The 15,520-nt window shown below is 40.5% G+C and overlaps 2 protein-coding genes across 3 annotated transcripts; both read left to right on the forward strand.

Annotated features, from left to right (window-relative positions):
* The first annotated feature begins 831 nt into the window (after positions 1-831).
* Positions 832-6,563, forward strand: LOC118424596 (NXPE family member 3-like). Of its 2 annotated transcripts, none has more exons than XM_035833235.1 (5): positions 832-945; positions 2,066-2,156; positions 2,736-4,006; positions 4,968-5,017; positions 5,226-6,563. In XM_035833235.1, exons 2-5 carry the CDS (start codon positions 2,082-2,084, stop codon positions 5,996-5,998), a joined length of 2,169 nt encoding a protein of 722 aa, XP_035689128.1. In that variant the 5' UTR covers positions 832-945; positions 2,066-2,081; the 3' UTR covers positions 5,999-6,563. The 2 variants fall into 2 exon arrangements, with proteins under 2 accessions (XP_035689128.1, XP_035689129.1); XM_035833236.1 differs by having other exon boundaries at positions 833-945; positions 2,736-4,000.
* Positions 6,564-8,221: 1,658 nt separating this feature from the next.
* On the forward strand, positions 8,222-12,391 carry LOC118424832 (NXPE family member 3-like). Its single transcript, XM_035833631.1, has 4 exons — positions 8,222-8,492; positions 9,076-9,823; positions 10,938-10,993; positions 11,447-12,391. Exons 2-4 carry the CDS (start codon positions 9,789-9,791, stop codon positions 12,214-12,216), a joined length of 861 nt encoding a protein of 286 aa, XP_035689524.1. The 5' UTR covers positions 8,222-8,492; positions 9,076-9,788; the 3' UTR covers positions 12,217-12,391.
* The last annotated feature ends 3,129 nt before the right edge of the window (positions 12,392-15,520 follow it).

A 15,520-nucleotide genomic window follows, 5' to 3' on the forward strand; every position in this document is an offset into this window, starting at 1 on the left:
GATATATAGACTTAATGCCGGGTTTGCCCCAAGAGCCCCTCTCCTCCAAAACCAATCATTATGGTCGAAAACTTGTAACGAATGAAAATTGATGCCCGTCGATGATATCCATTGAAGAAGAAAAAAACTATACAATAATTCCAATAGAAAAAAAAAACATCCAGCTACGTAGATGTTGATGTTGGCAAGGAGCCTTCATATAAAGCTGGCTTAAGAAATGCTTTAAATTTGATATGGAATTTGATACAATTTCAACACAATGGTTAAACATATATAAAACCCGTTAACCCGTCTATAACTTTATCTGTCTATTAAGATGGCCATTCTGACTTATGATTATATTTCATCCGCGCTCATCATCCTTTTTCCGTTTCTATGTACAAATCGTACATAGAACCTCAAATATATATGCCATCAATTGCCAAAAATGTCGGAAAACGGATACTGATGTCACACATTATACTTTTCCTATCGCAAAACGTATTAATTTTGTCGTGAACTTACCAAAGTCTTCGAAGAAATTGTGAAAAGAATAGAGTCAAAGCATTCTCTGTATACCCTGTCATTTGCGAAAGCTTCCTGACTACTTAGATTTCATAATGAATGTCTTTCATAATGAAGTTTTTTTACCAAACATTTATCTTTCCGTGCGCTTGCACCAATGTTGTAGTGCCCAGTAGATGTTATCCGTACAATCAAATTAGTATGGTCTCTCCAAAAAAAACTCTAGACCTGCACTATCAGACAACGCATCAGACGAATGGCAGCTCATTACCATAACAAGTTTTTCTAGTTACGTTCACTCCAGAGATCCACCATAGGGGATACATGCCCAGCCTAGCGTGTGTTCAACCGTAAATTCTCACTCGATGAGATCGAAGTCGATCTTTCTGAAAACGCCCGGCAGACCCTGAGAGATATACGGCTACAAAGGCACAAGAAACGGTAAGGATTTTGAGCAATTTCGGACCGAAAGATGGAGTGAAAAAGTGACTGCGAGTGGCACGCAGATAATGTTGATAGTTGCGTTACATTTGTTTATCTGTGCTGTGCTGGATATGTGTTTGGAATGGGGGGGGGGTTTGGTCGTGTTAATGGTTTATCCATTGGTTGATTTGGCTCGAACACGTACATGTACAGCCAAGTTTGTTCAACCAGCGAGCAGTTATCATCAAGGCCTAGTCAATGGAAATGGGAGAAAATACAATCATTGTCTGAATCATCATGTTGAAAATTACATTTTGTATCATATCGTACGTTTAGAAACAAATGTTTCAAATACACGTACGTTACAGTTCTACGGGACTACTTGACGCTTTCTGTTAGGCATATTTGCTGACTGGGAATTTGAAGTCAAATTCGTCTTCCTGAAGCCAATGTAGGTAATTTGTGGTCGGGACCTGGTCGGCGAGGTTACCAGCCTAATAGTCTTTAAAATATAATCTCCAAGCAGATCCTATGGTAGCATAAGATAGTATCAAAAGATGGCAAAAAAGCCGACCTAGGCCTTGGGCATCCAATGCACACACTGTTGCCAGCTTTTGATACTATCTTATGCTACCGTAGCATCTGCTTGGAGATAATTCTAAGTAGTCTGTGCCTGCCGAGTATATCTTTTGAAGAATCAATGTTGGAAATGTCGTAAACAGAAGCAGTCGGGAGTACACTAGAGCTAGAATGTATTCTAGACTTCTCTCAACCCAGCGCCGACCATGGTTGGTGAGTCATCGGGAGCAATGTTGTTAGAAGTACCAGTTTATGAATATGAACACTAGTATACTAGTAGTTATACGATATACATGTTGTATCTATCCCATCGGTCACCATTCATTCGAAGTATGCATGCGTAGCGACATTAATTGTGGGTAATATATCTAAGATGGCGGCCCGAGCAATCACACACCTACTCCTATTATAAATGTTTTTTTTTTAAAGTTACATGTTAACGCTACTTTTGACTCATAACCTACCCGCTGATGTAAATGTATCCCCTACACAATGTCATATATATCATCTTAGCAAACTCCATTGATATACATATACATGTATCGTTACTTTTTTTCAGGAACACACTTCCAACAATGGGGGCTAAGACTATTGTTGTGAGAGGGTTGGGGATCATATTACTGCTACTTGCGGTGCTGTTGATAAAAAGTGTAAGTATTTTACCAATGTTTACACCATCGTTTGTTTGTGTTTTGAGAAGATTAACTGGTATACAACTCAGAAATTGGACTCGATGGAATATTCGACTCAATCAGTTTTTTTTCGGCTGTCTGACCCAATCGCTGTGGGCGTGTGACTTTCTCCCCGTGTGACGTCAGAAATGGGTCAAATGTTGTCAAAAGTCTGTATCGCCCCCCGTCCCGGTCATAATGTATTTTTGATACTTAAATGAACTTTCATGCTAGCATCATCTGTTCATTCTGTTACTCATTGTTTTTAACTATACCCCTTTATGAAATATACAATGTCATGTACAATATCATGTATTGTATTTCCAGAACCTAGTAAAGTAGAATGTCCTAATGTCACTGAAGTGCTCTGGCTAAAGAATAAGAATGAAAGAAAAGTAAACTGATTTACTGTTTTCTATATTGTTCATATGGTTGACATCCACGCGCGCATCAATTTTGGCGTTCCAAGAGGATGTCATCCATATAAGCAAAGACAAGTCTCACTTAAATGTATTGTATTGGTCTATTACTGACAAACTGCCATTTTTTCTTTCACAGAAACCCACAATATTTGACGGTAATATGAACAGAATGTTACCCAATCAGATCGGATCAAGCACAGGAGGACGACAAGTCGCGAATAAAGATGACAATGTCATCTCTAGCGGAGGTGGCGAACCAGCCAACCCCAAAGAAATGGACAAAATGTTAGGGAATGAGCTGCCTCCGAGCAAAGATGGACGACATCAGAATTCTCCAAACAAGGAAAAAAGTCAAGGACAGAGAGTGATTGACAACGCTGCCTCCAGTGGAAATAAACAACCAATCATGTCAAAAGAAAAGGACACAGTGTTACCCAATCAGAACTCTGCTAACAAGGATGGAGGGCAAGGAAAGAATATAGATGACAACTCGGTCTCGAGTGCAAATGACAAACCAATAATCTCCCAAGGAAAAGACAAAGCTTTACCCAATCAGAACGCCGCAAACAAGGACGAGAGGCAGGGAAAGAACACAAATAACAACACTGCCTCCAGTGCAAATGTCCAACCAATCATCTCAAAAGAAAACGACAAAGCGCTACCCAATCAGAACACTCCAAACAGGAATGCAGGGCAAGAAAACGCGCTCAAATCCAAGGAACAGAAAGTGTTAGCCAATCAGAACCCTCCACAGAAAGACGGACGGGAGAGCAAAGATTCAGGTAACAACAACGCTGCCACCAGTGACCTCCCAACCGGTACCTCCTCAGAGAAAACCGGTGCGCACATTTTTAATCGTAAACAAATCTACAAGGTAGGCGACGAACTGTTAGTGAGGATAATTGCAAGAGATGCATATTCTCGTCCGAAAACTATCGGCGGAGACTTTTTCACCACCATGCTTTCCAGTAGGTCCCCCGTGAATGCTAGCACCGCTGGACGAATCGTAGACTACGGGAACGGAACGTACATCGCCCGCTTTGTGTTGGGTTGGCCAGGCTTGGTGACAGCCGCAGTAAGACTGATACACTCCAGCGAAGCAGTGAACATCCTCAAGAAAAGTCGAAGCCACAAGATAAGACGTTTCTTCTCCTGTGGCTTCTTTGATGAGAAGATGAACAATACGGAATGGACTAGCTGCACGTTTAACCCAATCGAGAAGGCCAGCTACAGTGAGAATGTTTGTGATTTTTCCAGACCCGATATCAACGTGACGTGGTATTGTCATCGACCGAAAAGCGCTCCTTGCGATCCCCCGGTAGAGTGCAGGCAGGATAGGAACAAGTCTCTCAGAGTTGATGACCTGTTCACAGAAGAAGAGAAGGCGTCGTTGCTTAAGGGGTATACGTATGTCATTATTCTTGAAATACTAACAGGACGTTGGTTCCAAGGTGTCAAAAAAGGTTCTAGAAAGGTGACATAAATGAAATTTTTCCCTGAACATTTGGCTACTACAATGTTGTTGATTGCATTTCTTGTGCATCCATGCCCTATCGGGCTAAGTATAGGCGTACAGATACAAAGGTCGTAATAAAGTACACATGGTGATATTGACATGGATTCTAACACTTATCTAAAACATGAGTTCTAAAACTACTCTAGTACAACGTCTTTCTCTTGAGCAAACTCTTTCCACGGCAACTCCCTTGTTCGGCAAATCATGCCCCTTCCCCGGCATAAGAAAATCTAGCCAACGTTGAAAATCGCGAACCAACGCCCATTCCCTACATTACTTAAAAATAAAAGCCCCGCTCGAAGTCAACAGCGGAGGCTAGATCCTGGTACGGTTGTGGCCCCTTCACACGAGACTAAGGATGAGCCGGAATGCCGTCAGAATGAAAATTCTTTTTTTATTCCTGGGAATTCGTAGTGTATTCTAGAAATTCTCATTGCATTCCAGATATTTCTGCCCGTTCTTTTGGCTGGCCCGAAAGTTTTTGAGAACCGAAACGGCAAGATACTTCGAATCTTGCCAGAATGTAGCCAAAAGAATATCTGGAATGCAGTGAGAATTACTAGAATACACTACGAATTCCCAGGAATAGAGACGAATTTTCATTCTGACGGCATTTGGGATCATTCCGTCTCGTGTGAAGGGAATATAAGGTCCATTTGAAATTCCCGCCCGAATGACCCCGAATGTGGCTCGAATTTTGCAAATACTTCATTCTGGCTGGTTCTGCTTATTCGGTTTCAGTGTGAAGACCTTATAAATGAAAGAATAACTTTGTTACCAAACACCGTTTGATGTTCTCGAAAATTTTTGAGAATATGTGCGTTTATAACTTTTTTTTATCTTCCATTACAGGGACAGGGTGGAGGTTTCCGCGAACATCAGCGTGATAGTTCAGAAAAACGGTAAGAGCTAGAAATTTTCTTTTCTTGAAAATCATCATTCCTTAGCCTTACCGCGTACAGTTGTCTTGACTTTCTTCGACCTCTATGTAGTATATTTTGTAACTAAGGCTGAGACAAAAATATATTGATTTTTAAGTGATTTCTATGGATAATAATCCACTGTTTCTATTGTTTCTATTATAATAATCCACTGTTTCTATTTTTTTAGATAAAGGGATCGAACCTAAGAGTCTGCCCCAGTGCGGCGCCCGTCTACCCGAACCAGCATCAGAAGGGTACTGGTACAACGGCACCTGGTACTCCCTCCGCTGTCGGGTTCAGCGAGGCTTCGACAGGCAAGCAGCCATCCGCTGTCTTCGGAACAAAAACATCTACCTCCAGGGCGACTCCACCTTACGCCAATGGTACAGTGACCTCGCCAAAACCATCAACACCGTGGACAACCCAAACGAGTCCCCAAAATTCCTCGGACCAACCGTCACCACCAACCACTCCAACAACATAAACATCCACTTCAGGTTCCACCATTTTCCAGTCAGCGGGCCGCCAACACGCCCGATGAACGTCTTCAGTTTTGCCGCAGACGACATCATGAACATTGTTGGTGGTCCCAATGTGGTGTTTGTGTTGGGTTTGTGGGCGCATTTCTGTGCAGAACCGGTTGAAACGTTTCGCTCACGACTATACGGCATCCGGCATGCGATCGTATATCACCATAGCAAATATCCCGGCACTAAATTCTTTGTACGCTCAAGTAACACACGAGGTTTTGTCACTTTTTCTCACCTACGAGATAACAGTAACTGGTACGCGTATCAATTGCTACTAGAGGCCAGGGATATCCTTGGGGATTTGAACGTCACGATAATTGACGTTTGGGATATGTCGTTATGTCAGTGGCACGAACATAATGTTCACCCTCACCATGATGTAGTCCTGAACCACTTAGATATGTTCTACTCCTATATATGTCCACTGTAATGGCTTTGTTGAGTATGGATGTATAAATTGTAAAACAACACTTATATATCTTTGTATCTTCCATAGGTTTATTGCATTGTAATATGTAATTACTATAAGTAGTAACTACATGTATACACATGAATGCCTAGGTATTCCTATGAATTTAATTATGGAGGGAGAGTAAGTAAAGTAGGTTTTGGCACCCTAGCGACTTTTCGTTGGAACTGTAGGAGTCTATTTTCTTTCAAACTTAAGTATAACTCATTATCTGGAAGTAGCATGTAGATAGCTTGTTTATGTTACTTTAATAAAGATGTATTAAAGTTGCCATTTTCATACTAAGTAATAGGGTCATATGATATTAAACCAACAACGTTAACTGTTTTTACATCATGATGATTAAAATATGATGGTTTATTGTTATCTTAATTAAGATGTTCATAATTGATATTTTTGTTAATGCTACGCAATTGATAAGTCTAAGTGCGAACACTTTGGCATTGTTGTATTTTTTTCTGTTCTTGATATTTTGTATGGATAAGAATTGATAAGCATGAAATAAACTGTTAAAATTATTAAGACATGTTTAACTCTTAATATTCAAAGCGCTGAAAGAGAGAGGAAGATAATAGAATAATGACTATCTGTGACACTTTGTCACATATTTTTCCTTTATTTTTATTTCACATAGCGGTAAAAATCAACTTTTATCTTTATAAAAGTAGTGTACAAACTATGAGAGAAGACTTAACGTTAACGTTAAAACGTGAAGTTGAAAATATCAACCCCGATTCGGTGGCCCCCCACCAACAAAATCATGTTTTTAGGGTGGTCGACCCCCAATAGTCAAGCTGCAAGCTCTGTGTGTGTGGGGGGGGGGGGGGGGTCATCCTGAAAAACTGAAGCTTAAACTTAAGCTAAGCCCGAGACCCTTGTATGCTTTTGCCAATAGAAACGTCATTGTGTCATTATGTAGCGTCGTTTTTTAGAATGTAAGTCAAATTCAGCATCATGGAATAATCGTGTGTGCTTGTAGAACGTCACAAATGACAAACATTTATGGTCACAGTAGCCCACATTGACTTGAGTCGTAGATGAGACGTTTAGACATGCATATTTGTCATATGTATGTTTTTGATCGTTAACATGTGACCTGTACTTAGCCAAAGACGGCAAGAGTTAGCCTGTGTTTACACAATCTCTCGCTGGCTGGAGTTAACTACCCCCTCCCCTAGGGCGGCGGCAATTGTAGGGCCGGCCGCTAGGGGCGCGATTTTAGTCAGGCTAGGCAAGAGTGTACTAGTACCATAAAAGTCTTTATATAATAATCTTTCTTGACTTATGATTTATGGATGACGTCTTTTGGACACCAAAACTACTAGTGTATGACTAAAAAAAAACTCAAGAGCATGTCCAGGACAAAAGATACAAAACAAAAGTTCTGCTGGATAGGGATTTCTATTAGCGCGTGCATGCATGGTACCCGGTGGGATGTGGTGCCAGGTATAGAACAATAAAACTTCTTTTCTTTGGGAAATGTGGTGCTTTTTGTCATTTTTGAGGTGGATGTTATATGTTACTACAAACTAATTTTGGCCCCAAACTTCGTTTTTGGCAGGCTTGGAAGACCGCTTGGAGAAGTAGTCCCAATGGGTGTGATCAGGCTAACTCTTGGATGCTTGGGGTCAAAGGTTAGGTTTCCATTTGTGAAGATTTAAAGTTTAAAAAGCTTTATGAAAGTTGACAGAAAATGGCTTTTGGACATTTTATGATAAATCCTGTGGAGGTGAGGTTCCATGAGATTTTGACTCCCTCCTACTGTGGTTTTTTGTATAGAAAGCCATACTAGAACATGTTGGTAGGGCGTGCCCTGCTGTGGTACCAAAGTCACGTGATGGGGGGGGGGGTGAATGTTACCTTGAATTTCGTCCCATTCCCCATCCGCATACCAAATCAATCCAATCCATCCAAAGTTTCTAAAATTATGCTGACCACATAACGTTACATCCATAAACACAAAAGCGCAACCAAACGCAGAGAGAGAGAGAGAGAGAGAGAGTCACACACACACACACACACACACACTCACATACACACACAAAAAAAAACAATACCGCCATATTTTTCATTGGGGTAATGATGCTACAGAAAAGGGGGACGGGCGGGCGCAACTCTGATGTCTCTGATCTGCCCCAAACAAGGAATAATTACTCATACCACCCTGTGACGTATGTGATGTCTTATACTGGACAAAAGCGGATGTTGTCTGCGACTTGTCTGTCAGTGGTCAGTTGAGTTGGGACTCCTCTTCGTATATGCCACATGGTTACGCTTATTGTCTGTACTATCTAGTTTTCCGTGGTGGGGTTCTTGTGTGCGTACGTATACTCATTCCAGAAACTTCAGGACCGGACAAAATTCAAGCCACCTGGTCAAAATGTTGGCAAAAAGGAGAGGTCTTACGGTGGGCTTTGTCGGTGGGATTGTCTTCACTCTGCTATGCCTGGAGCTGGTAAGTCAAACCCTTTTTCCCTATCTTGCTTTTGGACAGACGAGGACAATGTGGCACTGCACTCAAGTTAGTAACTATTTAACAGTGCCACACACACAGTACAGACAGAAGGTCGAGGTAATCTTTTTCTTTTACCTCCCAGAGCGAAGTCAGGTATCCATTTTTACACCTGGGTTAAATGAGGAAGGTCGTGTGAAGTGTCCCAAAGACAGGCTGACTGTCAACGTCGGGGACACGGCGAGTTAAAGCTTTGATTATTGGATACCGGCTCTTTTTATGTTGCTTTATAGTAAAAAGGCCGAATGCTGAAAATGCAAGGTTTTTGTATCGTGACTATTGGACCCTTACAAGAAAAGGTTTTACAATAAGAGTTCGAAGATCTCATACCTCACTGAATATGTACCGTTTCTCATATATGCCTTGTCGTTCATTAATCGTGCTGCACTGTAAGTAAGGTTTAAATTAGCACTGTATGTGTCTATAGGTCACTCTCTGTAACTCTAACAATGTAAAATTGTAGATGAAAATATCAAACGTTATCAAGATATGAGATGTTCTAAAAAGTAACTTTTGTCTTCCACAGGTATTTCATGGGGAGAAAACTGAGATAAGAAGTACGACCTCCGAACGTCAGGCTCAAGATTTCTCGACAACGACGGAGCAGCCTGCCAAGTCGGAGACAAAACAAAACATGGTGACGTCAGTCTGGAGTCAGAAGCGTCATGACTTTGACATCAGTAAAATCACGTCTGCCGAACAAATGTCAATACATGTTGTCGACTCCAAGCCAGTCTACCAAGTCGGTGACACTCTGGTGGTAAAGATCAACGCCAGGGACGCGAACGGACAAAAGAAAACTTACGGAGGAGATTTTCTTCTAGCAAAACTGTGCACAAAGTCTCCCGTTAAGGCTTGTTCGGCTGGAAGGATAACAGACCGCGGAAATGGAGTTTACATAGCAAGATTTTCCTAAGTTACCCGGGGAGCTTGGCTATCTCAGTCCGGCTTGAACATTCCAGCGAAACTGTTGAGGTTCTGAGGAGAATTCGCGACTCCTTCCTTGACAGACGTGTTACCAAATGTAGCTTTGTCGACGAATACTCGAACCTAACAGAGTGGACTCACTGCAGTTTTAGTCGAAACGACAGCGTCAATCCAAGAGATATCTGTGACTACTCTAGGTCGATACCGAACGCTACGTGGTACTGTCAAAGGCCCACGAAGGTTAACGGAGGCTGCCACTCTATAACAGAGTGTAATCGAGATAACCCTGCCACGACCAAGCTCCACGAAACGATGATCACAACCAGCGAGGCCGCGCTGTTCAACAGGTATTGTTCTTTTATTTATTTACTTGCATTGCAAACGAGTAAGCAAATGCAATATATTGGTGGGCATAGGCTGGCTGGTTTGGGGGGTTACAATATTCATAAAACGAAATTCTAGACATGTAATGATGTTTTAAACACGGAAAGGAATATGCGATAGAGTAGATGATTTTGGGTAGCTCCACATAATTGCTTATATTTGTTATCTACCCGAGTGATTTGCCCTATTGGTAAAGCACTAATAACACAAACAGTTTCGAATGTAAAACAGAAAATCTGCACAAACGTAAGTTTCTAATGTAGTGTTTTGAGTACTGCATAATATAAGACAACTGCATCAATCGTTTGCTGCAGTTATACATTGAAAACTGTTTGCTTTGGAGATTTTCTTGCAAATTGAATACTTCATGCATCTTAGTTTTTTTCATTCATACTCATATAGTACTACAATTAGTTATTTAGACCCAAAAAACGCATATTTTTTTTGACAGAAAACTTGATGTGAAAAGATAAGAGAGAAATACTTTTTATTTTCTTGCAAATGATACTAGTATTAGGAAGATAGACATAATCTTTTCGCAGATATAAATTTCAAAACAATTTAGATACAAATTATTTAGCTGGATGTGCAACGTAGATGGATACAATTTAGATAGATACAATGTAGACATGTAGATAGATAAATTGTAGATATAAATAATAAAAATGTGTTTATCTAAATTGTTACAATATATACATATACCGGGAAGGTATGTGGACAATAAAGTACAATGTAAATACTTTATTAGATTATACAATGTACTAGTTAAAATTACGATGTAGGTAGAAACAATGTAGATAGATAAAATGTATATATCGCTAATGTAGTATCTAACTTATTACAGTGTATACATAGATACAATGTAGATACTTTATTAGATACATTGTACTAGATAAAATTAGGATGTAGGAAGAAATAATGTAGATCGATAAAATGTAGATGGATACAATTTAGATGTGGTCATCTGAATTCATGCAATGTGTGCATGTACACGTCGATAGATACAATGTAGATATGTACGACGTACATAGATGTAATATAGATATAGCGTTCTAAATGATAACCGTTGTATTGCAGGAGTCTTGCGAATCGGGAAGTCCCAAATGACATCAGAATCACCGTGAAAGGGAAACGTAAGTACAAGTAGCAACATTGACCTGGAAAAAGTCACACACGATATCATATTTTTGCAACAAAATTTGGACCTTGTATTTGTCCTATCAAACTATTCTCCCTAGTCTTATCCAATGCCCACTTTGTACATGCTTTATGCACCAATAATTACACATTGTACACTTTCTAATGTAGTGTTTGTAGTGGTGCAGAATACAACATCATCAATTGTTTGCTGCATTTATAAGTTTAAACCGTTTCCTTTGAAGATTTCCTTGCAAAATGAATGCTTCATTTTTATTTCATTCATACTCATGAAGTTATAGTTAATTCGACCGAAAATGTGCACAATGTGAACCAGTTATAATTGCCATAGCGAATGTATCAGACAGTCACCAACATTTGGTTGTTTACAAATGATTCTGTTTTGCAGATTTTACAATCAATACCTTACCCCCTGATTTTGTTGCTAGGTATTCAAGATGGCGTCGGAATGAAATCTCTACCGCCATGTGGACCGCATCTACCAGCAAGAAGTTCTGAAGGGTACTGGTACAACAAAACGTGGTACTCTCTCAAATGTCGTCCACATAGACTTCACTTATCCCACCTAGACTACCGATGCCTTAGAAACAAAAGCATCGTCGTACTAGGAGACTCTACGGGACGACAATATTTGGAATATCTTCAACATCTAGTGAAGAATATCAAAGCCGATCTACCTGAAGAAATAAGAAAGTGGGAGAGAAACCATAAAAGTATGAAGTTGGATTTTGTATTTCACACCTTTCCTAGGAACCACGGCGAACCTGCTCTTGAAGTGAAGAAGCTAAGGTTTGTCGCCGATGAGATTGATCGAATCGTCGGCGGGCCGAATGTGCTGCTTGTTCTCTGTTTCTGGGCCCATTACAATGCGGAACCGTTAGAAACGTTTCGTTCGCGAGTCTGGGGAATTCGGCATGCTCTAGAACGTTTACTCAGTCGCTACCCTGACACGAAGGTAGTGTGGAGGACCGGAACCATGCAAGATCACATCAGGTTAGAACATTTTCTGGAAAACAGTAGTTGGTATACTTCTCAGCTGCTACAAGAAGCCAAGCAGATTCTTGGCGACTTAAATATCTTCATCATGGATGTATGGGAGATGTCAGTGTGTGATGAACCGTTTTACATGTTACACCCTGGTCCTGATATCATCAAGAGCCACCTAGAGATGATGTTGTCTTATCTGTGTTCACGGTAAAACAAAGTGGAGATCTAGTCAGAATTGGGCATGCCCCTAGGGTGTCGCCAAAAAAGGATTCTCTGACATTCGAATAGATATGAGTAGTCAGAGTTAGATCAGCCAAAGTCCCAGACCGAACATTTCAGAACACCGGGATATCAGTTAACCAGGTCACTGAATTTTGAACTCTGTTTAAAACTTCTTGTCCCTCTCTGCTAGGGACAACGTAGCGTAATGATCACTTCTACTGTACTTGTTGTACACGTATTACCCAAAGTCCCCAAAATGAGCCAGGATCACAATATTTAGTGTACAGAGGACGCTCGGCAGATTACTGCATAGATTGGAAAAAAACTTATTTAGAGGTGATAATTACTGTACAGACCGGTTTGACTTCTTTTTTCTTTCTTTAGGTAGGATGAACCAAATAGCTTCTGTAAGCTTGTGTAATAAAATCAGTGTTCACCAGAAACAAAGAAATTGTTCTAGATCCAACAAAAAATAACCTACTACTGTGAGGAATTTGTCATCTCAGAAATCGTGGGATAACATTAATCTACAACTTACAAAGGGGTTATTGTAACAAATCATTTATATGCGGTGTGTTTAATAGTTTGAGGTTCTGTACCACATAATAGTATAAATCCCTTGTCAAACAACACGAAAATGTGCGGGCTCTAAATGACATGTTCGGCAGTAATACGCCCGATGTTCTCTTAAAAGCCGCCCGATTTTAGGAATCGGCCGACCTTGGCTGGTCACCAAGCCTTGTGAAAATGAAAATCCGACCACAATTATTTTTTATCAACAAATACCACGGACATTTGTCGACCTTGTGACCTGGGCTTGTTGAGAAAACAATTGTGAAGTATTTTTTCTTTGTATCGTAGCATTAGACCCTTTGTCCTTTTATGTCTTATATTAGTGTTGGATCTTATCAAAGTGAACACTTTTTGGTTCTTAAAAAGTTCATTTGCTTCTGGTGAATGCCTTGTTTTTATTATAGGGAAATAAAGAAAAATTGCTGAAGACAAAATATGTATTTGTTTCAATGTATAATTTCTATTTCAATGTAATAATTGTAGTAGTGCTATCTGTAGTTGTATTCATTCACATTGTCACGTTTATTTTCTATTTTGTATGAATGAATGGATGGATGAAAACAAAATAGAATGAATAATCCTTCTGTTTTCAATCATTTTTTTCTTCCTATGTCTTCAACTACTTGCGACAAAACCTCCAACGTCGAATTAAATACACAACCTTTTAAAAAGAATCTCCTTGCAAGTGAATTTAGCCTCTTAACTCATGCGACAGTAAGTTGAGGTTAACAGGAACTTTTTTCAAAGTGTAGGAAGTCCAGCTGAAAATCGCTACAACGCTTCTTGTTCTAGACACATTGTAATCGTTGTCATGGAGCATAGAGAAAACAGACTATGTAAGCAAAGTAATTATCACGACCTATAGCCCGGGGTGACACTATTTTCTATATCAAGAAGGCCATCATTCTTCAATGGTCGAAAATGACAGGAATTTGTAAGGAATGGCCTTTGTTTCAGAGTGCTTTCTTGGATGTCCCATTTACTTCTGCTTGAGTTTATCAGCTAAATGCCCCCACATCATAGCATTACGCATTAACTCTTGTATAATTAGAAATGCGTACATAGGGAAATGCGGCATTTCTTTAATCTTTTAAGCGAATGACGTCCTAACTTTGATTAACCAATTTGAACACCAAAATGTCTATGCATGTGATTTCTTTAGCCGTCCATGAAACCTTAATTCGAAAGCAAACAAAAACAAATACATAATCTCCAGGGGTGTGGTATCATTAGGTATTGGGGAATGTAAGTTATGCCTAGCATGTTGTGGAAATGGCAAAAAAAAAATTAAGTGCGGCGGAAAAGGGAAAAATAACTTAGCTCCATTGGGAACGCATAATATTTCTTATATTCCAATGTTTGCAGCACTTGTAGACAACATAATTTATAAGCATATGCGTAAATTATTTTCACACCAACTGAGACTACAATGGGCAGTAGACCTAATGAATGGAAGATTAGGATGTCTTTGTGAAGCAAATGACAGTATTTTGTGTAGCAAATTCCTCATTTCAGACAACATTTCTCTGACGACAGACAAAAATTCTGGCGTTTTCGTTCATTTTGTGTGAGCAATGACACTTCGAGGGTCCATGATATTAATCAATATTTGTCTATTTTAGTTCTTGATATTCTTGATGATAGTAACGCTAACAATGTTCTGAGATAGTCGTGCCCCCGTCAACCTGTCAACCGAGAAGATAAAGATACTAGTACATTGTGAAGATTTTTTTTATTCTCTGCTTTGACGTGTCAAAGAGGACCTCTAGTGGCGATAATACCCATTGCACCAGTCCAATCAGAAAATTTTCCTGCAATTTCACAGAGGATCAGGTATATCCGAAGACCGTGGATTGATGAATTCCACAGCTGTGATATTCATCACTTAGATGATGAATTCCACAGCTATGGAATTAATCAATAGTGCTGTGGGATTCATCGATCTACTGATGAATCCAACGCCACTTCCGTCCCTAATACTGACGATCGGCCGTGGGATTCATCGATCTACTGATGAACCCAACGCCACTTCTGTCCCTAATACTGGCGATCGGCCGTGAGATTCATCGATCTACTGATGAATCCAACGCCACTTCCGCCCCTTATACTGGCGATCGGCCGTGGGATTCATCGATCTACTGATGAACCCAACGCCACTTCCGTCCCTTATACTGGCGATCGGCCGTGGGATTCATCGATCTACTGATGAAACCAACGCCACTTCTGTCCCTAATACTGGCGATCGGCCGTGAGATTCATCGATCTACTGATGAATCCAACGCCACTTCCGCCCCTTATACTGGCGATCGGCCGTGGGATTCATCGATCTACTGATGAATCCAACGCCACTTCTGTCCCTAATACTGGCGATCGGCCGTGGGATTCATCGATCAACTGATGAACCCAACGCCACTTCCGCCCCTTATACTGGCGATCGGCCGTGGGATTCATCGATCTACTGATGAATCCAACGCCACTTCCGTCCCTTATACTGGCGATCGGCCGTGGGATTCATCGATCTACTGATGAACCCAACGCCACTTCCGTCCCTTATACTGGCGATCGGCCGTGGGATTCATCGATCTACTGATGAAACCAACGCCACTTCTGTCCCTAATACTGGCGATCGGCCGTGAGATTCATCGATCTACTGATGAATCCAACGCCACTTCCGCCCCTTATACTGGCGATCGACCGTGCGATTCATCGATCTACTGATG

The sequence above is a fragment of the Branchiostoma floridae genome, chromosome 10, assembly GCF_000003815.2.
Source record: "Branchiostoma floridae strain S238N-H82 chromosome 10, Bfl_VNyyK, whole genome shotgun sequence".
NCBI classification, from domain to species: Eukaryota; Metazoa; Chordata; class Leptocardii; order Amphioxiformes; family Branchiostomatidae; genus Branchiostoma; species Branchiostoma floridae.

Excerpts from the sequence above, each read along its gene's own strand:
- LOC118424596 (XM_035833235.1), top strand. The coding sequence starts at position 2,082 with ATGGGGGCTAAGACTATTGTTGTGAGAGGGTTGGGGATCATATTACTG. Across the intron at positions 2,157-2,735 it reads CGGTGCTGTTGATAAAAAGT|AAACCCACAATATTTGACGG; the intron begins GTAAGTATTTTA and ends TTTCTTTCACAG. Across the intron at positions 4,007-4,967 it reads TCGTTGCTTAAGGGGTATAC|GGACAGGGTGGAGGTTTCCG; the intron begins GTATGTCATTAT and ends CTTCCATTACAG.
- LOC118424832 (XM_035833631.1), top strand. The coding sequence starts at position 9,789 with ATGATCACAACCAGCGAGGCCGCGCTGTTCAACAG. Across the intron at positions 9,824-10,937 it reads GAGGCCGCGCTGTTCAACAG|GAGTCTTGCGAATCGGGAAG; the intron begins GTATTGTTCTTT and ends GTTGTATTGCAG. Across the intron at positions 10,994-11,446 it reads AATCACCGTGAAAGGGAAAC|GTATTCAAGATGGCGTCGGA; the intron begins GTAAGTACAAGT and ends TTTTGTTGCTAG.